Raw genomic sequence first — 26,935 nt, forward strand, 5'->3', positions numbered from 1 at the left:
GAGATAAGTTCGAATAGTTGATTTACCCTAACCTCCTAGCCTTTAATGATGAACTGAATCAAAAACTAAAATAAGTCAAAATTGTCATAGCATCTATTTTTGGTTTATTTTTTCTGCTCTTAAATTTAAATTATACGTAGTATATTCTATATGTAATATGGAATGTTGAATTGCATATGAGAGTAATATAAAATCTAAATTATCCAACATTGTTCGACATGCGGTATTCGCATGTTTAGCGTTGTCTATTTCGCGTGCTACGAAAAGCAAATGTCGTATGCCAAATAAGGCATGTGGTTTATTTCATTGTTTACTCTATATATTCCAGACTTCAATTTGAATATCTTAAGCACTGTTATGTATATTTATTTCTTATGTTTATTAATGATATGCGTTACTTTTGTCCTTCTCACAGTCGAAATCGAACTTCGCCTCGTATAAATGAAGAGATCACGCAAATAACAGTGCTGGAAAAACATTCGAAGTGTGTCAAGAAAGTAGTTATCGAACTTTTCATCCCCAAAGGCGAGTTCAACGATCGGGAATAGGAATTCCTTGAACCATGTTGAAGTGGCCCTTATACGCCCTGCTGGGCTTGGGGCTGATCTGCTTGGCCGTGGCTGATCCTGCGCCGCCTCCTTGGCCCAGGAGGTCAAATCAGGACAACGACAACGAATTGACCAACATCAACAACAACCACTTCTTAGGGTGAGTTTTTGGTACCAATCTCCTTAATAAGTCTCAATTGTTCCGATGCGTCACTGGATGTCGCACTTTCCTCGTCGTAACCCTAAAAACTAGTTGTGCAATTAACTTGACATGTCACACATGTTTTGTATTATGTAGACGTAAGAACCATGGGAATGACCCATAGAATATATTACGTGTTATGAAACCCAAAAAATCATATAAACATCGTGGGCGTGCAGAAGCTACTCAATTCGTACTGTAAATCCATGCCTTTTTACTTTATTATGATTAGTATTCTAAACTATAATTATGTGATCGAATAAAAGATTTAGTTTCGATCGCTCGTCAATAAACAATTGGTTATGCGTAGGCCTCTAATTTATCGACGTACAAAAAACCTTTATTGCGCAATTTTATATTGAGTCACACACTGTGAAAAAAAGAAAACAAAACAAACAAGCTTCCATTCAAAGTAGAAACAATCAAATCGATCAAATCGCTCTGCATGTATGAATGATCGCAACAATGTCGATACGTAGGCTGCACTGTATACAATTGTCGCATCGGTTAAACGTTGTGATTTGTATCGTTAATTTGAACGATCAATCAATCAAGCTTGTAAACGCAATATCGTCACTCACAGTAATGTTATCCGAACTTTTCTTGCATTATACAATATCCCAGTGTGTCTATTATTATTTACAATAATATGAAGTGATTCACTCTTTTCGTTCTGATTGAAATCTTCGCTTACGTTGTCACGCATTCTTGTAATGAGACGCGGCACGTTCGTGAAAAAACCATGCATGCAACCAATTTGTGCCAGACGACACTTATTAGTCTGATATAATGCAGTTAATCTTTGTCATGATCGTAGCTAGCCGTATTAAGCGTTTCGAAAGGCCACAAATTGATGATCCGTCAAAAATGTCGCGCATACGTGACTCCTGTCACTTTTAATTTGTCCGACAAATCTGCCGCAGCAGCTTAGAATAATCGAAATCGTAATATACATATACATATATATTCAACGTAATCCATTTCGGAGATTGTGTACACATAGCTTGCGTAATTTTAGCCGCAAATAGTGATATACATACATACATATGATGTATAATATCAAGACTTTCTCACAATGTTTATGTTGGGCCCAAATCTGGAGTACACATGACGCTATAACTAACCGGCTTATTCAGAATGATTCAGAGCCCGCTAACTCATAAATAAATAGATCTACACGTGTTGACAACTAAATTCGCGTTGTACTCTTATTATTCAAATCTTTTGTCGTATGTATTCATACGATGCTCAGCTCAGCTTATTGTTAAAGCTCGTCATATTTTCAACACATTTAAATTTAGCTTATCTCTTAACTGGTATTGTGCATTGACTTTTATACCATCAACAATGATTTTGTGAACTACATTGTATTATATTTCAATATGTATCAACAACATTTAAAATGAAAATGATTATTTCTTATGTATTATTATGGAATAATACCTTTAGGCAGTGGTCGAAGTGAACCAACTAGTATTTCTTTTTCAGAATTTTTCAACCGAAAACTTATATACCTACTATACATAAGTTACAAACATTATAATTTTTCATAAGGTATCGTTTATTGATTATTTTAATAGGCAGCCAATTATTTACACGGATTCAATCCCTGACCCGGTGCTGTTGGTCAAACCTTGAACATGTAACTCCAGATCTATTGTTTCCTATCAGAGCTTGCCAATTTATCTGATTTCATTAAAACGGTTCAAATAATTTGGCAACTTTGTCCTGTTTTTCGCATAATTCGAGTTTTTACCAACTCTAATTTGTAAATTTATATATGTATGTCCAAAGATGTATTTATGATGCTTTGTAAAATTGATATAAACATTGTTTTCATCTATACATTGTTTACCTCTTAGGCGTACGTGTACATATAAAATAAATACATGGGTATATAGTGGATTACCTTCCCCGAGTTTAAAATTGAAACTTTTCATATCATGCTAGTTAAAGTTTGTTGGGACGAGACCAAAAGTGAACTATGAAAACTCAAAAATATGAAGGCTTGGGTATTCTTCTCGTTACTCCGCAGCATCTTGGATTCTGGTTCCATAATATGGAGTCCCATTGTAGTAACTCACTCCTTAGTGGGTTACTTCACAGGAAAAATAGAGAGTTATAGACCTAAAGTTTGCTTAGGATGATTCTGTTGGACAATGTACCACTTTTGATCGTCAAATATTTTTTTTATTTCGCATTCTTACATGTGTATATATATATTTATTTATTGTATTCGTTTTATTTTAAAAATCAATCCAACAGAAACTTGACAGGTAGCCCCAAAGCGTCACTGTGGTGTTAATACAAATATAAGTATACATAAAACATAAAAATTAAAAGCAACTAAGAAATATGTATAGTGAAAACAAATAAATAATAAACATAATTATATCGTACTATGTAGGATGTGTTCGACCAACGGGCATTGAAGAGATCCAGGGAATGTGCCAATAAGTTGAGGAGTCGAACAGCTCTCGAGAGGAGGGAGTTCAAGAGCATGTTTGTTTTAGCCCTATCATGCTTTCTCAAGACATGATTTTCCGGGGTCAAAAAATTAAGCTTCTCCAATATAGCGGGATTGTGAATCTCTCCTCATGATTTTACAAAATGCTTCCCAAGAAATAAATATCATTTTTTTCTCTTAATTGTGCACATATGTATGCTTGACCATAGTGGTGTATTGGGAAACCGTAAAGCCACTATGGCGCAGAGTTTTGTAAAATAAAATAAAATATGCTAGTGCCCAACTTTATGAACTGGTTGAGCGAATTTCTGGTTTTTGACAGGTTTCAATCGTCTCGGTAACGTGGAAATTTACGGTCGACACTTCTATGGCATATCGGTGTCTTGTGATTTTTTTATCTCGTCCGAACCAGTGGGCATTGTTTACGGTTCATGCAAATTTCCACGAAGACAATGCTCCACGCGACAGAATCCCTAAGTGGCCACCGTCGCTTAGAGAGCCGAAGCCGATGCAATGTGGTGGTAAAAAAGTGGTAAATTCCAACTCACACCGCTCCTGCCAGATGCATAATGCATTGCTGTAAACATTAACTACTGTGATTAGCAATGCCCGAGGAGATCGCTGCGCAAAGATTGCCCAATGCCGAGAAATCGTATCGGGAGAACCCCTCGGTTACTGTAATAATAGCTAACTTTGTTATCCCGCAAAAGCTTATTTGAAATTTCTAATTTAAATGCGAAACACTTTTCCTATGATAATATTCCCATAACGCATTATGAGCGAACGTTACTGCATTCCTCTTAAATTCATACTAAATATGTTTGTAAAAGAGCGATAAACTTTCACGCCCCATATACATATGTACACAGTTTTATGATATGTAATTACATACATACATACAAACATATATATGTATTTACATACCTTTAACTATTAGAATAATACGACGGTTTCCAAACCTATTCCCATTGTTGACCACGTTTACCTGTCATAGTTAACTTTAGATTTTTTTGACTATCTATGTATATATGTATGTACATAAACATGAATGTATGTATGTACGTGTAAATTGAAAGTCCAATGCACTAAAAAAAGTATGGAACGCTGTATGCTCGATATAACGAGGAGAGATAGGAAACGGAATACGTAGGAGATAAGTATGACAAGCACTACCCTCATCGTATTAGGACAAATTATTGACATTTTTCCTTAAGAAATAAATCTGCGATCAATGGGTTTTGCCAGTGATGACTTATGGATGTGAAATTTAGACATTGAACGCCAAAATGTTACACAAAGTCCAATGCACTCAAAGAAGTGTGGAACGCTGGATGCTATAACGATGAGAGATAGGAAATGGAATACGTGGGAGAGAAGTATGACAAGGACTACCTTATCGTATTAGGAAAAATTATTGACATGTACGGTAGCAAAGAAGAGGAAATAAAGAGACGTAAAAATATTGGGATGAGGTGCATTTGCTAAAAATTTGTTATCGAAAATTACATTTTGCCTGAAGAAAAAGATCTTTGATCAGTAATGGCTCAAGATCGGCGCTAGGCCGATGCTTTTGGCACAAAAAATGGTTCACTTTTGTCAACCATGATGTTATAGCGGTTAAGATGTATGGATTTTAAATTTGGACATTGAACGCCAAAATGCTACACAAAGTCCAATGCACTCGGATAAGTATGGAACGCTGTATTCTCAGAATAACGAGGAAATATTGGAAACGGAATGCGAAGGTGAGAAGTATGACAAGGGTAGTAGATATAGTGGAGAGAGTGAACGTATTGAAATGGAAATGAGTGGATCACGTAGTAGAAGAATGGACAAAATAAATGGTGGAATGGTGCCCGAGAGAATGTAAAGGGTGAAAAGAAAACCGCTAGGAAGATGGGTGGACGAAATTAAATAAATGTATGGGGGCGCAGACACAGAGTATTACGTGGAATTTTTTTTAAATAGATAATTTGCAAAACCCTAGCACACCTAAGCTTTGCTACGGCAATCTGGTCAAAAACTCACCCCCTGGAGTGTTTTCGGTGATATTTTATACTTGTATTGACATAGGTTTGATAGTGATCGATAAAAGTGATTCCAATATTTTAAGAAATATAGCAGAAATAATAAGATCGTACGAATATAACATGAGGATACGCCCATCACAGCTGGAGTCTACATAGGCATGCCGTGCCGCAATATTCAGTGTGTCTGTGCCCTGAGAGTTGCGCAAAACAATATAAGGTGAATGGCTGTTAATGATGATGATGATAATGACTAATTATACATACATGTGTATATACAAAGTATCAATAGTTTTGTAATCATGAGGAAATTCGACTTTGAGATTTTCGCACTTTGATTTGATAAGTTTTCCGAAAATCATAAACAACACTTTATTTTTTTCTTTATCTATGTACGTAGTAACAATATATGGAGTTTTACGATCATGCAAAAATTCGAAATCGATATTTTTTGACTCACCTTCAATAATAATCAGTAGGATTTATTATACCAGTTATTTCGTCCATGGAATGCATTTTGTGAAAAAATATTTTTGATACCAGCATTTATCCAACCACTTAATTATTGTAAGTTTAGAAATAAAATATATGTATAATTTAAATATGAAATTTTTTGAATCATATTTATTTGTGTTGAAAAAGTCTCTTTAGAACAAATAATATTCGATTCGATCATTCATTGGGGGTTGTCGCCCACTGGTTTTGTTACCCAAAATATCTACCATATTGTGATGCAAAACAACACTTTGAACTTTACATTGCAGAACACATGTTCAGTAACACTGAAATAATGTAACTATTCATTTCAAAATTAACCATTTTCCATTTCTGTTTTGTAGGATGTAGTAGTATTTTGATTATAAGTAGCTTTGCTACTTAGCTCTATATAATATAAGACGGTTAAACACAGATGCTTTTAGCCAAACTGTTCCTGAAACAATTTACGATCCATTATGTTTTGACTTTTCCCTGAATATTCAATTATCTGTATTTTTTTTAAGCATTAATTGCACTTGAAAAGTAGCCCCTACGCGCAAAAGTAAATATAACTTACTTACGCATTCAATTATTTAAAAACGAGGCGACAACATTTTTGACCTTTCTAAGAGGAAAAAATCCCACTTCCGGTTTATTAAATTTAGTGATTTTTTTTTATTTTCATTACATTAATACAAGAATTATACTTGAATTTTTTCGTGAAGAACACACATATTTAAGGGGTCGAAAAAAATAGTGGAAGAAAAATCGAACAAAAGTAAACTGCCACTTCTGGTTGAGGGATGCTTACCAAATTTAATACATAACTTGTTATTACGCTTAAACTTCTATATATGAAAGTTCATTTCAATAAACCAAAAGGTTTCTGAGGAAAACATAAAAAACCTCGATTCTCTACAGTAAAAGTACTACATTCGGTTTAGATAAAAATATTTAAAAAATATAAGGTTATTAGAAATAATAAAGATTATTATTTCTATTACATGTAAAAAAAAATCAGTTCGATTCAGTTAGCAGTTTGGGGAGGTACCATTTCCGTACCAACTTAAAAATTTGAATAAAATTTACGTCGTGTCGATAAGAATTTCAGTCACTGATTCTAAGTTTCAGTTCGATAGGACTAACGGTGTTCAAAAAATCTCCAAAATACACAGACACACACACATTTTTTCTTGATCATGAAAACGTGATCAGTGATTGATTCTGAGTTCGAATCAGTCAAAATTTCGAGTTGGAATTTTCGCATGATCACAAAACTTCATCTATTGTTACTACGTACATACATAGATAAAGTAATAATTTCATATAGGAAAAGCGATTTTCTTTGAGCGTTGAAATAACATAAATTATACATTAAGATTACAGTCTATTGAAGCAAAAAGGAAACTGAGATCATATCCGCTACACTACCTAATATGCAACGGCGAGTGGTTTGTTTGTGCAAAGTGCAATTTTCATACGGTCAATGAACTTTTAATTTATTTTGATTCCAATATCAAACGGATAACAAAGCTCTACCATTCTCCGTTTTCACTTATTGCTCATGTTTATTTACAAAATGTCACGCAATGCATAAACCTACTTAGTGTCTATTAAATAGATACATACTCGGAATAATATGCGAAGGCCGCTTGCAGTCATGTGGGAGCATCTCATCTCATTATACGATCTTGCATAATAACCCATTCGCCTCGACACACAGTTTATGTGTGTGTGTGTATATTTAATAAATTTTCGGTTGTTGCGGTGATGATAGCAGCCATGTTAAACTATTAAAACGGTTAGTTTGTGTACCTAAAGCTTGTAAATTAATCAGCGGGTGTGCGGTTTGTTGCGCAAGTATTGCATTATTAAAGCAGCTCATTCGTACTACTGAACTACGAAGCTCGTCGTGTATTTCTTTATTGATTTTATCAATGCTATTACTGTTATTGCTCTGTTTGATTATTCTGTAGAAAGTTAGGTAAATATTTTTATAGTGTGTGTTCGTGTAGCTCTGGCTGTTAATTAATCTATGGGATATTTCATACATACAGATCGGTATCTGGTTCTTGGTTCTAAAATGTACATATAAGATCTGCAGGTTATGACAATTTGAATAATACACAGTTAGTAATATTGCAACGTTTCCTAATATGATTAGAATAATAAATGTGTGTATTCAATGACATTTTTACATATGAAAGTAGACGTTTTATAGAAATCTTGTTTGATATATAACTCAATTCTACCAAAATTTGACGTTGGCATTTTTAAATTTTGGGAATAATCCTCAAATATATCGGTAAAATGGTACAACTGACTTGTAATCAGTTTCTAAATATTCCATATTGGGTGAGTTATGTTAACATTATGCTAAAAAGCTGTAATGATATACAAATTTTTCATTGAAAATGACATATACCAGCACTTATTTTGTATATTATGTATTAAAGAGTGTCATTTCGTTGGCGGGAAAATCAGTGTTACTTCATAAATTTAAGAAAAAATTTGATTCACATGTGTATTTAATTCGTATCTGTAATACGAAATTGAGTAACAATTTGATACTGTATTAAAATTAATCCGTAAAACTATCAGTGTATTAAAAAGGTTTATCTTATTCAAGTCAAACGAATCTATTACTTTGACTTCGATTGGTATTGAAGTTTTTTATTATTTTTTGAATATTTATACCTATTTGAGTTCAATTAATCATCCCATTGTTTATTTTTGCTCGTGTCGATCATTGGTACTAGTTCTTTCGTAAATGATGATTTTTACTTTATCTATGTACATATGTACATATGTATGTAGTAACAATAGATGAAGTTTTGTGATCAGGCGAATATTCGAACTCAAGATTTTAACTGATTCTAACTCAGAATCGGTCACTGATCACGTTTTCATGATCTAGTTTTTTAATTCTCATCAAAATAATCAACAATTCATACGGTTAATTTGATATTATCAGTATTAAATGAGGATCAGTTCCTTCGAAGAAGCGTAGCACTAGATCTATTATTTATTAAAGTTTTGAATATAGTAAAAAAATACACAAATTCTCAAAAATGAAACTGACACTTATTCAAACACAATATTTCTACCAAGGCTGTTCAGTCACTTCAAAATTTACCGACTCCGATTGCGACTTTATCTTATGATTGAACGATTTTAGTAAGATACACTTTTCTTGCCAACGTAGAATTGTAAGTAATAAAAATAAATGTTAGTAATGGCAATATTCAAAATATGAAAAATTAAAGGAATTTAAAAAATCACTAAAAATTGACATTTTATTGAATTATCGGTAATTACATATGTAAACATATAAAGCAAGTACACTCATAATTTATGTGTATGAATTTCATACACTAACCAATCAATTTAATAAAATACATTTCAGGAAAGGGAAAAGAGTAAGCAACCGGTTTTCAACGACTTTATTTATAATGAATTTAAATTTATGATTTTTATAAAAAAACTAGCTGAACCCGGCATGCGTAGCAATGCCACAATAACGCGTGCAATTCCCGTTCCCGTTCCCGTTCCGCAGACATTCAATTTTATATATAGGTATAGATATATTTGTTGACGTGGGCCATCCGCAGTGTGTTTGTGGTACAGCCCTGAATGGTCAGTACATTCGAGTGCGAGGTAGGCGTGGCGCATTATTGTCACACTCGCGGCGTGATGCGTTGAAGTCGAGATAGATTTTATATATATAGATTATAAAATTTCAATTAATTAGTGGACTTACTTCAACTGTAGATGAGACCTACCGTAATACTATTAAATAATGAAAATAATAAAAAGGTGTCGAAGTCGATTGATTTTTTACAAATCCAACTTCGACTCCACAGCTCTGATTTCTACTGATTACAATGTGAACATCACTTTAACAAATTGTGTCTATGTATTATTTTACTTCCTTACATAAAAATAGTTTGATGCATATATTCTTTGGATTAATCTAACCTCCTTAAAATAAGTATTAAAAGTTCGTACTTTGCCAAATTATATTTAGTTTTAACAAGAAGCAATCAACAGAACAAGCCGTTCCAAAGTTAATCGAGTCACAGTCGAAGTGCATACATTTTCAATGCACTTTGCATTTCCGAGTTTTCCGAGTGCTCTATCTATCGGCCAAGATGCAAATTCGCCTGACCCAGTTGTGGACTAATTCGCCATCCTGGTCCGTTTCCAGGTTATGCACAATTGTCCCGGCTAATTCTTGAGTGGGTTTCGCGTTCTTGAGGATGCGTTGCCACGGCGATGATGGCCACTCCTAATTACCACCTAATGATGACTCTTCCGTCACTTCCGCATTGTTGTCGCGCGATTCCGCAAAGTCATCGGTGAATTTCGAGTATTCGACCTCCACAATCAATGCACTGCATTGTTGATCGATGACGCTAAGTGGTTGACGGCGAAAAAAAAAAGGTAATAGTAAAGGGCGGTCGCTGCGAAGAGGTTACTGATCCAAGTGAGTGGATCTTCTTTGTGGTGTTCCTTGAACAAGTGAGCTTTTGATTGATATTTTTACGTTTTTGATTCAAAGGCGGCACTGGTAAGGCGCCAATGCGGCACACTTTGAGATCAAGCATACAATGATGCCTCTATCCATCACGTTCAGACGGAGCTTTCAATCTGAGTTGACCATAACATGACATTTTGTACATATTATGTATGTATATGTTTGGTGAATATGAGCCGTTGATGGAATACGATCTTGCAAGTATCGATCGGATTAATTCTGTATACCGTATTAGGTCCTCGTCGGGTGATGATATTTGAAGATACGTATATGTAATACATTGTATATTTCATTTTGTTATTATTATACATGATTCCACAAAGAAACGTTCTAGTTATAGTCTAATCTTAAAACGTGCTATAAATAACGTAAACATTGGAACTAAATAATACCCATCCGCAAAGGCATCATCGGTGATATTACAATATATAGTGAGCTATTCAGTTGGACAAAAGAAATGTCATTCGAAAAATATTTGATATTTTTTAAAAGTAAAAGTCTACGTTTCACATGAAATATTTTCACTTAAAGATGTAAAGTATGTATATTTTATATTAAATTGTGTTCATATCGTAGAAGGGTAGAATTATTTTGTTATTTTAATCTTTTTTGATTAGATATACGATACAAACAATAAGTATATGTATATATAATGATTTACCACGTTTTATTTTTAAACCGAAAAAATTTAAATTTTTCGCTACAACAAGGCACTCCACTGGAAAACCGTTTCGTTCTCTGACACAAAAGGTCCTTCAGATTATATTATTTGAAGGGTTGGTGGCCTTATATTGAGGGCTTTTAGGATCAACTTCATCGTCTTCTTAAGACGGCTTAAATTTATTTATAGTGGGAGAAATTAATGTACACATTTTATATATTTTTTTAATTAAAATATAAATAATAATAATTTTTTATTTCAGACCATAGGGAGAATAGTGCAATCTCCATCGTCCATATAAATAATATATAATTAAATATAATATAATGATATAATAATTATAATATATGTACATATGAATCGTTATAATTGCAACTGGCATAAGACCAATTTTCTTCATTTCGAGAAGTAATTCGCAAAACATTAAATATAATGTTTTGCAATTAACAATACTTATAAAAGATGGCGGCCTGTAATACGTACATATATTCTGCTTTTCCAAGATTCTGGACATATCGAATTAAAATACGTGATAACATTTTGTGAATTAAGTCAAATAGAAAATTTGACTACTGCCACTTTCAAATATAAGGGCTCATACAATAATAATATTAAATATTAAATGATAATTTATTAATCAATTGAAAGTCAATTTATGGCTGTCAGTGATGTGGTTCCATCCACCGAACACACAGAGTTGAGCGGAAATGATAAGATGCGGTAGCAATAAAATAATTTGACGATATAAATACACGAAGACGTAGGGAGGCCGCTCTCATGCTGAGAATGGCCTCAAAATGAAGCACGTGCCCTTATGCAAATATCTGCGACTTACGAAATGACACAAATATTAGTCTCTTTAAATAATAGGTAATAATTTGGTTTTATCGTGAAATAATTCCAATATTCTTCAATACATCTAAATATTTTTTTTACATTTATCAATCTATTTGGTATCCCAACTTCGACCTGATATCAATTTCGAAATGGATCGAAACCCTATGTATGTATATCGAAAGGCGTCCATACAAAATGTTCCACAATTGCCATTATGGAAGTAATTTTATATTGCATTAAAAGTACATAAATTCAAGCAACTAAGATACACCCGAGCCTTCATAGAAGTGTTTTATTAGCGGATTCCACCGATCTCAAGCTCGTCAATATTTACTAATATCAATCAATCTGCGTCACGATCCTTGCAGCAAAATCGCTGAATCGCGAGGCGGCATGCACAATTGAATTTGCCGGAATAGACGGAGGAGACCCGTTTATCTGCCCCATCTCGGAATTTCCTTCCCCCGCATTGTCGATCCGAACCGAGAGATAAAAACGCCCTGTGGAATTATCCGATTGGCGGATATATGTATTACCCACTCGGTGCAACCGGTGCAGTTATCCGCGAATTGCATGACTTGCGAATATGTGGTCGCAAATTGCGAGCACGCTTTTGAAATCAAACTGCAAATTGGAACGGACGACACAATTCCTTTATTCCTTTTTGAGGGGATAAGTATGCCCCTAATAATCACTTCGGCTAGAGTAGGGTTATTACAATTGTTTCACATACAAAGTTCAACTGCAATCAGGTCTCTGATTAGAATAATAACATAAATTAGATCTTGAGTTGAATTGGGCACAAGTAAAGTATGTATAATGGATATTAAGTGTATAATATTATCGTAATGGTTTCATTAAGTTAGACTTTGCTATGTGATTTTAAAATGGGTCAGATTTAAGATGGATTGTATATAGATTTATATTTTAATCGATGGATTTAATATAGATTTATATTTTTACATGGGTCAGTCTTTTTGTTAAGACTTAAATAGTTATTTAATCAATAATGTTAATTATTTTGGGTAGAACTTCAGCTTTTCACCAAATATTTATTTATAATATATTTTTTATTACAGTTTAATCAATAATTGTTCATTATTGATTTTTAAAAATTCCAAACTTTTGATTGTAAAGGAACGTTCGAAGAAAGAAAACCTTGTGAAAAATAACTCTGTGTCTAAAAATTCTTAAATTTGTATGACATTTTACACAGTATTGCTTACGAAAATGATTCCTTGTGTCCTTTAAAGAAATAAAAAATATATTATAAATAAATATTTGGTGAAAAGCTGAAATTCTACCCAAAATAATTTACATTATTGATTAAGTATATGTACACCAAGTTGAATTTTCGTTCACCTGAAATACAGACATTAGCAATTCATTTGATGATTAAATAGTAGAAGTTGTTAATAATTATATATATATATATATATATATATATATATATATATATATATATATATATATATATATATATATATATATATATATACATTTGGGAAATATTATAGAAATGTCCGATGCAAAGAACAGTTAATAAAGAGACGAATGAAATTAGGATGGAGTACATTTATTTTTAAATCGAAAATTAGATTTTGCCTGAGATGTTCGATCAACGTGATGACGTATGGATGTGAAACTTGAATGCCAAAATTTTACAAATACGTAGTCTAATGAACCCAAATAAATATGGAACGCTGTATGCTTGGCATAACGAGGAGAGATGGAAAACAGAATACATGGGCAAAATATATGACAAAGGTAATTGATATAGCGGAGAAAGTGAAGAGATTGAAATGGAAATGACCGAATCGCGTAGCTAGAAGAATGGATAAACTATGGACAAAAGAAGTGCTGAAATGGTAGCCGAGCTAATGTAAAAGGGTTGAAAGAAAGATGGGTAGATAACATTATAATTAAAAATGTGTGTGTTGAGATGGATGAGAGTTACGTAAAACAGAAACGAATAGAAGCGTGTTAAAGAGGCATTCATCCAGCATTGGATTTTGAATGACTGTAAATGATGTTAATGATGACACCTAAATTCATACAAAATCCACAACTACATACATATATTGAAAAATTTATTTCTACTAGTTCTACGTACAATATACACCCAGCGCAAAGTGAAGCTTATCAGTCACAAATTTTACCGGAATTTCACTACTTAAACGAATAAAACTATTTATTAAAAACAAAGGGGTCCCATTAAATATTAAAATAAAAAAACATTTTTATTTGTATTACTACTATTATTTGAAGTCCCCTTGATATGTTGAAAAGCTTGAAGAAGAAAAAAAAAATCCGTTTTTATCGATTTTTTGATTTATGAAATCTACTCCAGGTATAAAAAAAAAGTTAATTTTTACTCCAAATTTACAATGATTCCCCTCATAATGCTATCTATTGAGGAAATCGCTTTTTTTTTGCTGCATATAGATGAAGAAGAGTTGTAGAAAGTAATACGAAAACTGTTATTTTAAATTCCTTTCCTAGTCTTTTAAAATATATCGTTATTTGCATGTGATGCAACTGATAAGCTTCGCTTTGCGCTGTGCATTTGAGTTTTTGTTCAAAAAGCAAAAGCTCTCCCTCTAAGGCAATAACTAATACTAATGTATGTATGTTCTTATGATCAGAGTCTCGATACGAATAAACGTCATACATAAAATCAAATAGTAAACTGTACTCTCATAGACTCCTCAATATACACAGAGCTTTCAAGTCAACGATCTATCGATCAGTATCATCACGCCACGCTCCAAATCAGATTTTCACATTGTTCCGCAGCATCAGTGCAGGATTAGTTAGCATCGCTAATAACACACCCTCACCTTGTACCATATATTCATCAGGTTTCTACACTCATGTCCTGTACGCGTTCTAGATACATATTCACCCATTATTCAAAGGTGTTTCTCTCCTCCACATGTCGCCCGTACGTTTGATTACTATTAAACCGCAATTTCGAACAATGGGCACTAACGCTTGCATTTAAAAAGTGCACAATGGTCGATTGCACATTTGATTTGCGGTTCTCGAGACAACGCGAAAACGCTTTCGCGGATCTCGTTCGCGCACAATGACTAGGATCGGTCCGGATTTTAGATATACGATAGCGTCTAGTATGCGACACGCGTCTCTAAAGCAGCGCAACGATGATGGTGATGATGGGTGCCTGGTTGCTTAGGTGTCTGTCGATAGCTCGATATTCTATCTCGAAGCATTTGTATATGTACATATGTAGTTCGTAAATACGGTTCTGCATTCGCGTTGCGTTTATGAAATTCAGCGGCTGGACTTTAATGGCGTGTGAACTGAAACACGGAAATGGTGCACACGTGTGTTGTAATCGATGTTTTTCACATTTTCACTGCGAGGGAATTCGATCGACAGTCTAATTTTAGTTGTATTAAATTTTCATCTAATGGAGCCAACCCTCTTGGTCATGAGTTTGAAAAGTTCACTGTCTTTTTGTATAGGTATAAAATTTTTAAGCTTACTTATAATTTTTTACTTTATATCAATTTTGAATTTGATTTTTAGCACTAAGAGCCACTGAATTGTTTTTTTTTTAAATATTATATGTTACGTCATTAAAGTGTATTTTAAAAATTAGATTGTTAAGAAATACGTGTTCAATAGATTTGAGTGTAAAGTTTTTATATGCACATGTGAGCCTGATATTTGAAAGTGGCGGAAGTTTAAATTTCTGTTCCAAAAATATTATTTCTGTTTGAATTAATTCTTAAATTGTTATCACTTATTTTAATTCGATATGTCCAGAATCTCGAAAAAGCAGATTAAACGTATCACAGGCCACTAGTATTTTCAAATACATGTTAAAAGTAAAACATTATTTCTAATGAATAATGAATAAAGTGAAATATTTCGTAAAAATGTTTTGCGAGATATTTCTCGAAATGATGAAAAGTCAACTTATAGCACTTTCAATTATAACGGCTCTTATATTGAGTTTATGTATATTCTTTTTTAATAATACGCCTTCTTGAGATAAAAAAGTGTACTTTTTATAGTCCAATTGTACATATCGTTCGTTAATGAACATACTAGTTTGTTCATACATGAACCAATCTGGTAAGTTATTGTGTTCCCGATAACTGACAAAGAACAAATTGACTAAGAAAAAGAACAAATTGACAAAGAAAAAGAACAAATTGACAAACGGACTAGTTTTTCATGCACAAACTATTAGGCATAAATTAAGTATTCTCAATCGTTTGTCCCCTCCTCTATGTACCCTGAGTAGCAGTATTTTAAAAATTGGCGGAAATGTGAACTATAGCAACTTTGCAATGTGATTTTCATAGAATTTCATTTATAAATAATTAGAGCTTTGAAATCTCAAAAATTTTTACAGCTAAAAGTTTTATGTGATACCTGGTCTACGTATTTGAAGGTATATTTTGACTTTTAGCACTGAATGACTTTCAGTCATGAACGAACCTAGTATTTTCATGAACAAACCGGAATCCGTAGATATCTCGATAGATTAATTCATTAATTAATTGATAGCTAATTTCGTGTTTAAATTTTAGCGATTTATGTAATAAAAAAATGCTGCAATATTTGTAATTGGCTAGGAAGACGTATTGGGGTTTACCTGTTAGGCCTTCCTGTTACATATCTATGTAAAAATAAAATAAAATACACATATACATATGTATCTCTAATAATTAGGATTGATAATGTTTTCTCTTTTTTTACGTACGAAAATTTTTCCAAATCGTTAAGAATGTAATTTTCAGGATGTTATTAAGTAAACAAAACGATTTTTGTCTAAAAAATATAGTGTAAATATTATGATAATTTTTTAATCATCAACGAATGAAAATATTAATATATAATATTTTTCTTAATGTAATATAATATTTTATTTGATTTATTTTTCTTATTAAAGTTCCGTATTTGATATGTACTTTTCTAGCTAAAAAAATATTAGTAGAAGACATAACAGGTTTTCACCTAAAAATATTTATGACTCGTACATACAATAATATATGATTTTGCATATATAATACATACGTATATATATTTACTGAATTATATGTATTTTGGATTTTACGAAACTGTATATTACTAATTATTTAATTGTATAGTCTACATATGTAATCATTCACAAACTTTCTTTCGGTATGGTATGATTCTTGCATAAATTACAGTACCATAATACGTACCTACATATATCAAATTTGGTTATGAATTGAAGACTGTAGATTTGCATAGCGGAAAAACAGATGGATAAGATTAAATAAAAAGCCTTCTTCAACATGTTGCAATGCATAATATACAAATAGCAACAGAATTCTTAGCATTTGTAGCATCGACTACCTTTACACGACTCGAAGTCGTCGACTGGAAATATTATCCCTTAATAAGACCAATAAAAAGTAAGGCACGTTGAAATTCAACACTCGAATTTTTCGCACATAATCATAAAAATATCCCGTTGCGGTGAAAAAAAAAAACCAACTGACATTTTCACGGACGACAGGTAACGCGACCAAAATCGGAACTCGTAAAAGTGCTTCAAAACGATTGCACAATCGTTAGATCATCAACCGATTTACATACAATGTAACGTGTTATAATACACATAGCATAAAGACTGGCTCTACATACATATATCGTATCGTTATCTCAGTGTAATTATTCATTCATCGCCATAACACGCGCTCTTGCGTTACATTCTAGGTAAAGTGACAAAGTGCGAGTTTCCGATAATCCGTTTGCCAAAGATCTCATCTGGTCACATTCGATATAATACCGCGCGAAAAAGCTAGACCCGTTTATTTATTTAGTACCATAGTGTTGAAAATTCACGACTGGCTTATCTCTCAAACTGTATAAAGGTCGATAAACCAAGACGCGACATACGTCACCAACCTTTTTAAATTCGATTCCGTATGAAACGAAAATCTCAATGTTTGTTATTTTTGTAAACTTGACCCAATATCTGGGGTCTCGAGATACGCGAGCGATTTTCGGCAAGATGATATTTTGCTTTGAATTCAATGCTAACATTTAAGGTCTATTTATACTGTTGCGTAGGGGTGGGTGGAGGATCCAAGTAAAAGGCCAACAGTCGTTTCACAGCATTTATTGATGATTAAGGAGATACACGCAGTGTCACTGCTAAGTCCAGAATGAATTATATCGCCTACGTACCGCCTTATAAAGGGTAGATCTCTCAGGACGCCTACTCTGTTTACCTGTTGTAAAGTCACGTATTCGGATATGTATTTCCAAGACATTGGGTCTTCCCGTACCGATTCTGAGAAATAACTAATAACGGTCATTGTTTAGCCTAAATGCACTTAGAGTCCAGATATAATCTTTGGAAGTAAGTGCATGCATTTAGTTAATCCGATAACAGATATCCGTTGGTCTAAGTGCAATTCGCTCAATCCGCGGCGTACGTAACAATACTATCTAGCACTGCAAGGCAACAGCCCGACACAGCAGCACACGGATAAGACTACTTCTATTCATACATTACACCAGCGCACGTTCAGACAAGTGTTGGCAAGCTTAAAGCAAAATCTGCAATAGTCGCAATATGACATACGCAATATTCATATGCGCACGCACACTTTCGTTAGTTCTCGTGCACTCGCTACTATGACGTCACGTCGTGCGTGAATGTTTCAACAGTGGCCAAAGAAAACCGGTTTAGCTTACGACACGTACACATTACGGAACATATTAATATATTCTTATAAAATGTAGCAAAGGATTCTTTTCGTACTGCTGTTTATATGCAGTTGCCGGTCTGTGTTGTGCCTATATGAACAGACGTATAGTGAAACCTCGATACGACAGACTTCAGATTTAACGACGAAATTTCTGGTTAAGAGTAAAATTTATTAAAATCTTATTACACCAAACGATTTCTTCTCCTTCTTTTTTAATGAGTTGGATATTTTCATGTAGTCTAAACCCGGCTTATCTGATGAAAATTTGTGTTCGATCTATTTTTACCTCACTTAGTCTTAATCAGAATTGACGAGAGAAGACAATTCCCGAGCCCATACTATTTGAAGGGTCCTGATTTTGGAAAAAATCATAACAAGAATATATATAAAAAAAAACTGACCGCAAATAGCGAACCGGCACTCGCTGGGTACCCACATCGAAATCTATAAGATTTTAGAAAGGTTTTTTTATTTAAAAAAGGGGGAATACTTTATTTCAAAAATTCTTAAATAAGTGTCCTTTTCCCCCTTACAAAAAAGGTTCAGAATTATTATTTTTCCCGGGACTCATGTTCGTCTTCAACGGCCCTAGTTTTAATACAGTTACATATTTCATCACTCGTAAACAATGTTCTATGTATGTATTCATAATCAGCAGCTGCAGCAGTTCGAACGCGTGCCGGTCGATTATATTTATTTATTTTTTACGTATATACCAGGAAAGCCTTACAGGTAAACCCCAATGCGCCTTCCTGGCCAATTACAAATTACAATTACAATGCAACATTTTTATTACAAGTCGTTGAATTACGAGACACTGAAAAACTCGCAAATTAACGAGACATCTATGAATTGTACATTAATCAAATAGTGATGACATAGTAGGAAGGAAGGATTTTTAGCCAATTTTTACACGGGAACCGTTTCAACAATGAAATCAGAGAAAATTGGAAACGATCGACCTGGAGCACAAATATCCAAGTCTGACCAGCAGCCCTACAGATGTACTCAGAAAAATACTTTTCAATCGAGGTCAGCTCATGGGATCGAACCTGGCGCCTCTCGACGCTAAGCAGAAGCTTAACGACCGAGCTATGCTGCTGGCTTTACATATTACGTGCTTTATTATATAAAGAACTTCTTGCTTTAACGAACCCTAGCATTAATCTAATGATTTCATTTACATTTCACGGCTGCTTGCAGTAGGGAGAATAATTCACTATTCTTATTGATCAGCTAAATCTATTCTGGCGAATAGAAATCGCGTATGATTCATATCAAAGCTTCTCGACCAATAGGAATCGAGTTTTAATTTTCATTGCAAACACTACTTAAATGAAATGTAATAACACTATTGTTATTTTCGTTCGGCTTAGAGACGATTGTTTGTTATCGGCGGTATTTGCTTCTTGGAAACTTGTGTCATTCGTTGACCTAAAACTTGAACCAATTATCTCCTACGTTTCTTTCAAGACACCGGCAGCTTTGCTCGCGATTAAATCAACGCGAAAAGCGAACAGTGCTTCTCAACGTTTCGAAGTTCGGGCGCCATACTTTGCGGCTATAAATTATGTAATGTCGGACTGAAAGTACTAAAAGTAAGTTGGCGTAATGTGATATGAACACATCAACGTTGAAACCACACAATTTAGTAAAGTTTTTTCTTTTGTTCTTGTACACAGTAGAGCGTAAACAGCTTAAGCATTTGTTTAATTAGCTTTTCGCTTGTCTTGAAACTTTTCTCATTTCTTAAACATATGTACATACATATACGACGATACAACATTACGTAATATCAAAGTTCAAGTTCCTCTGCATTTATTATGTTTTAGGTACATACATTTTCATGTAAATAATTGGAAAATAATTGTTTTTAAGCTTATAAGTCAAACAGCCAAGACAGGTGTGCCCTTTAAAAGTGACCTAACTTTAAATAACAATAGTGCCAGTAATATGTAGTACAACCTACTATTGTTTTGATTCCAAGCATTTGTTAAATCAACATGTGAAAGCTTTATATAAAGTCTTTAACTAATTATGGAGCGCTATTACGAAGATTCGCGAAGAAAAAAAAGGTACTACAAAAATAATCAAAAAAATTAAAATTCTCATTCATTTTTAAAAAAGCATTAAGTTTATTTTTTAAGAAGTTTCGATTACTAGAAGTTACCAATTAATTTGATTAACTATTCCGAATTTCAACCACTCTCTGTTAACTAATGGAAAGGTATATTATTATTCAAAGAGCACCAATTCATCGCTGAAGTCTAGTTATGAAGTTGATCATAGGATAATTTTAGTGATTATTTATAATTATGTAAACTTCGATTAGATCGCCTTTCATTATTCTCGTCTTTAATTTGTAGAGATTCGTGCTTTTCAATCTCTTATCGTATGAAAGTGGTTTAAATTCTTAAAGCACTCATCCATCAACATCCATTTTGATACGAGTTTTCTAAATATTATTATATATGCAAATTCCAATTTAGGTCTAATATATATTTTATAGATTAGCATCAAAACAGTTAACGAGGCTTGTAAAAATCATTTTTAAAAAGGAAAAAATATCAATTTTAATTTTTGTACCATATCTTTATCTATCTATATGTACATATGTATAACATATAAAAATCAATGTTTGTCTGTCACGTATGCGTTCCTATACCATTCAACCGATTGCGATGAAACTTACAGGAGTTATTGTGTGCATGTTCGCGATGGTTTCTGTAGAAAAAAATCCCCTGAAAACGGGGTCGGAAGCGGGAAAAACGGGAATGAGTGGCATTGGAACGCAATAATTTCAAATGTTTTCGCATCGCCACCTGCGTTGTTAGGGTTAAATAAACAAACAAATGTTAAAAGCTGGATAAGGCAGATTACCACGACTTTTACTCGGGAACGGGAACTGGAGCGGGAATTGCATGCGTTATTTTGGCATTGCAAAAAATATTGTTTATTAATAATATTAGGGGGACCGAAAAGTAATCAAAATTTTTCGACGAGCTCTCTCGCAGTCAGTTTGTGTCGAGACACGGTCCAGTCATCACTTAAGTTTTGTTATTATGTTGAATTTTTTGTTGTAAATTTCTTTTTTCTGTTAAAAAAAATATTCTACTTGAGGAAGAATGTCGGGACCATAAATAGAAGAAGGGCACTTGCGTTCTTTTATGCTGTTTACCGATACTTACGGGGATATTCTGAAAACATCAAGAAGATCGCACGAAAAGAAGAGCTCTAAAATTAGATGATGATATCCTGACGTCAATGGTGGAATCAGATCTTCGTCAAACCATCGAGGAATTATTGTTGAAGATTGGCTGTCCATGGTCTGTAGTTCAGGATCATCTTCGTCGCATAGGAATATTGCACAGGCAAGGAATTTGGGATTTTTTTTTATTACTTTTCGGTCTCCCTAATATAATCGATATATTTCGGCAAAGTGAAGATCTGCTGTAGCTGTACTTATTATAATGCACTTTAAATCATGCAACATGAAAATCATCCTTTCCGCTCTTTAATGATAAATCGTCTCCGGTTGAACGAAAACTGCTCTATCAACCGTACGATAATTTCCCACATAATACACACCAATCGAATCTCAGACCGGGCAGTTAATTTCGATACGCCAAACATCGCAAGGAGATTCAGGATTGTTCCCATGCAAAATCGAGAGGCTTAAAGGCCGCGGGTGGTCGAAGTACCCATTCGAGCACTTATCGAAATTGGACCTATCTCATATATCGCGAGCGTGGTAGAAATAAAAAAAATATATGTATTAAAGCCATAATCGCCCGTGGAGACCCAGCGAAGATAAGGAAAGCGAAGACAGCGTCGTTAAATAGGTAGAGGCTGATGCTGATGAAAAGGCGAGTCCACGGGTGGTCTAGTGCCACTGCACTTTGTAAAACAGCCTACTACTGATTTAAATAGCGAATGGATGATGTAGCCTCAGGATGGAAGCTGCAAATGCCTCATTAAATATCTCTGCAATCACGCAATCACCCTCGCAGGACGAATGAGTAGAGCACTTTGTCCTCGACGTATCCTTATGACTGGTACTTAGCAGTGGTTGCGATTATGAAGTAGACCTGATACTACCAGTTCTATGGCTTTTATGTAATGAACTAGTCTTCAAATATCATATACATGTAAACAGGGTTTACAAAAGGAGGAGGACAAATTCCATATATACTTTTGTGCCCTTTTAATGTGAAACATCTATGCATGCACCTTATTCATTTTCGACTCAGCGTTGACACTATTCAATTATTCAGAAGTTCTGGGTATGAATGAGAGAATACAGCCAGCGGTTTGCATTAAAAGTACTTGGTACATAATAGTGAAAAAACTTGTAATAAGGACAGTGGTTGCATAAATAGGACCCCGACCCGCGTTGAATGAAGCTTTCAATTCTGGACCGTTTCTGTATGGTATTGTAGACGTTCAAGGAGCGTGACATTTAGGTCAATATTTTGGCATATTGTCGTACTCTCTGAATGTCTTTGATGATAATTTGGTCCAGAAAAGAAGACATCTCTTCGCTGAAAGTAGTAGAAGTGAAACTTCACAAGGCTAAGAACCAGGCCACACCGGGTGATTTGCAGGCAGTTATGTGGGTGACTTTTTTGATTTCGAGCAGAGTGTCACGGCTTCGAGTTCCACTAGAGTCCCGCTGCTGACCAGATCTTAGTTTGTGACTCCAGGTCGATCATTTCTTATCTGATTTTGACATTGAAAATGCTCTCATGGACGGTATGTGTGAACGTGTATATACATATGTTTAATTACACTGTTCGACAAATGACGACTTTTTTTTTGGTTCAGAGACGAGATATGACTTTTCTTATAGATCTATGCCCAGTGAGCACGAATCTGGTAATAAAAAATGTTGATTGGCTCGAAACTCGGAGATACATGTGTTTCTTAAATCGCTCAATTTTTTTATATCTTGGTGTTGTTCGGTTGATGTCTCAAAATCTGTTGATTTTCTGTTCAAAATAAATATTGGAATCTATAGTCGGTCAATGGTTGAAAATTGTATATAAGTATTGTAAGTATTATTCAAAGTCAATTACAAACATCGATAAACAATCATACAGACATTTATGGACAAATTTGCAGCATTTTTTTTAACAAATCAGTGAATTCGAGATGCTGTAAGTTCGAATTTTGTGAGAAATAGGACGGGAATACCAATTTGTTGGAATTTTTCAATCAAATCAGATAAATTGGCGAACTCTGATAGGAAACGATCGACTTTGGAGTCACACACATATACAAGATCTGACCAGCAACACAGCCAGCGATTGAAACCGTGACCATACAATTGAAAGTATTACACTTTAAACATTAATATACCCTGCTGATTATAATATATTTATAGTTTGGTGATAATTCTTAAATAAAATTTTACTTTCAAAACAAAAAAAAATATACATAATTTCCATTCTTAATTATATATTATATACGGTTCTTACAAACTATTGAGATAAATTACACTGTTCGACAAATGACGACTTTTTTTTAGTTCAGAGACGAGATATGATTTTTCTTATAGATCTATGCCCAATAAACACGAATCTGGTAATAAAAAATGTTGATTGGCTTTAGATTCGGAGATATGTAGGTGTTTTTTAAATCGCGTGATTTTTCTATATCTTGCTGTTGTTTGATCGATGTCTCAAAATCTGTCAATTTTCTGTTCAAAATAAATATTGGAATCTATATAGTCGAGTATTTTATCTTTCATTTGTAGTACATTTCAGCTTTAAAATCTCTCTAAGTAGTCGTCCAGTTCAAATCAAAAGTCAAAATTACGTATTTTCACTTGGGATTTTTTCCCACTGTTAATACTATTTTATATTGAGTATTTTCTTTTTATTAATGTTTATTGGGATAATGTTCTGGCCACAATATTTTTTTTTTTCGTTTAAAAGAGTTAATTGGAAGTGTGCTGAATTTTAAATAGTTCAAATCGTACAAGACATACTTGTATTTCGGTACAGTTTCTTAAGTACCGTATCAAAATAATAAATTGTAAACAATGACCTTGAAACAAATATCATATGTGTTTTCTCTAAATGTCTAGAATCAGTACAAATTAGATAAATATATTATAATATGTAGTGACGTTTAGAGCTGTGGTGACACAGTTTCGATACGTTATCGCCGTTCGCGAGATGATATTTTACACCGGCAGCAGCTTCCTCGCTCCATATCAACTGTTTATTTCGAACGGTTGTTTTAGTTTTCATTCAAAATTCGTTCGTAATTTTGACACGAACTGATAACCCTTTGAGTGGCCTCGGCCACGCTTGAACCTTGTGTTTGATTGATATTCAATCGCGGACGCGGCTCAACCGATCTCTGCGAAATAGTCTTACGTGCGCTCGGAAACGATGGTTAAATTTCGCAAACAATAAGTCAACAACTGTGTGAAATTAAATTAAATTGAACTTTAATCAAACAAAAATTATCGCTCGCGTTGCCAATTAACTCAATTATGTAATGCTGCGGATTGATAAGTGACAGTCACGACAGTGATGATTTTTGCTTCTGTTTGTTGAGACAGAAAGCTGAAACTTTGCTCCATAAACTAGTAATGAGACTGTTGTTATACCGAATTATATTTATACGATTTATTTTTGACCGTTCCTTAACTTTTCATTACTTCTAATCTTTTCGTAGGAGATGAAAGTTTCCAACTAAATCTTTAGCTTCTTTTTATAATTCCATAACATTCCCACTCTGTCTCTATGATGTTGTATAATCATTTGTAATTGGCCAGGAAAGCGCATTGGGGTATACCTGTTAGGCTTTCCTGATATACATATCTACATATGTATATTTTTATTACAAGCCTCATATCAGCTTGCTTTCACCAGGGGTTCGGTGATTATTGGTCACAAAGCGCTCCCCCAAAAGTCACTAAAATCTCTATAACAGAACATCTGACAGCCGAAAAATCCATCATACTAACGAGAACTCAAGTGCCAAATATTCCGTATTCGCGATTTTCATGGCAAAAATTGTCTTCTGGGCGATCGTGATGTAACTAATAATCCAATTACCATACTAGAAAGGCCTGACAGGTAGACCCCAATGCGCCTTCCTAGACAATTAATTACACACATTGCAGCATTTTTATTACATAAATCGCTGTATTTCGAGAAGGTTGAAGAACACGAAATTAAAAATTAATGAATCAATTGAGACATCTATGGATTTAGACTTATACATATTTTTTTTACATATTGTACATAAATCAAATCCAGATATTTGTGATATAGCAGGTAGGTAGGTAGATTATTGCCAATTTTTTGGAACCGTTTCCATGAAAATCAGATAAATTGGCAAACTCTGATAAGAAACGATCGACTTGGAGTCACAAATATCCAAGTATGACCAGCAGTATTAAAGATTAGCACGGGATCGAACCCGGAACCTCTCGGTGCTAAGCATTAACGCAACTACCGAGCCATAGTGCTGGCTATGAATAAAATAAAATAAAATAATACGCCATATGAATAAAATAAAATAAAATACCACGGGTCAATCCAGTCCTTTTCCTATTCTACTCGAATATTCATTCAAACTTGAAATTAATCATTTTCCTATTCTACATACTCTATTCAAGTTTTAAATCTATTACAAAAAAGGTCACTTCCAAAAGTGTTCCATTCCAACCATATTCTTCATCTGATTTCATCACAATGTGGCCTTAGTATAAATTATTATCTATTATTTATATATCTAACTTATTTTTAACGCAAGTCACCGTGATCTCGAAACTTAGCTATTTTTTTTAAATATGTAGTATATGTACGTATGTTTAAGAAATCGAAAAAAAAGCGCTTGCGACAAAAACTGAAAAATAATTATTGATCTATAATAATATAATGAATTATTTATGTACTCATTATGGTGTTCAAAAATTTGACCTTGCTTTACATTGCATAATATTATTGCATTGATATCGTTAATGTCATCGCATTTCACTAAATATACTTAATGCTGTATTTTATTTCCTTCATGTTATTATGTCATTTCAATAGTTTTCGGCTTTTGTTATTACCTTTGAATTTGTATGATAAAATTAAAATACTTTAAACTCTAATATATTAACGTATAAGGAAGCATATTTTGTTTAGAATAATTGCTGTACATACTCCGAAATTGCACTGTCACCTTCTGAAAATAATCTCATCTCACCATTTTCAAAATTTGAACTATAAGACTTACTTGGTTTAAAATAATTCGGATAAATAGTTAAAACACAAATGCACACTCTGGTCTCTTTTTATGCGGTTGATGCGTATCATGGGATAAAAAAATCACATAGTACAGATGCTGATCAATGCTCAGGAATAGAGGTAGGACCGGAAGCGTGCTTTTTCTAGGAAATAGGGCATTTTGGGTCTATTTTCCAGGAAACAGGGAAAACTACAAAGCTAGAGA

At 33.6% G+C, this 26,935-nt stretch overlaps 1 protein-coding gene across 1 annotated transcript in view; it reads left to right on the forward strand.

Annotated features, from left to right (window-relative positions):
- Positions 1–26,935, forward strand: part of LOC143914050 (fibrillin-3-like) — a 67,687-nt gene that overhangs the window by 4,760 nt on the left and 35,992 nt on the right. The window contains exon 2 of the mRNA XM_077434140.1: positions 416–708. Within this exon, the coding sequence (XP_077290266.1) occupies positions 563–708 (146 nt within the window). The 5' untranslated portion in view covers positions 416–562. The remainder of the gene's footprint in view (positions 1–415; positions 709–26,935) is intronic.

Source organism: Arctopsyche grandis, chromosome 7 (assembly GCF_051622035.1).
Source record: "Arctopsyche grandis isolate Sample6627 chromosome 7, ASM5162203v2, whole genome shotgun sequence".
In the NCBI taxonomy this organism is placed as follows: domain Eukaryota; kingdom Metazoa; phylum Arthropoda; class Insecta; order Trichoptera; family Hydropsychidae; genus Arctopsyche; species Arctopsyche grandis.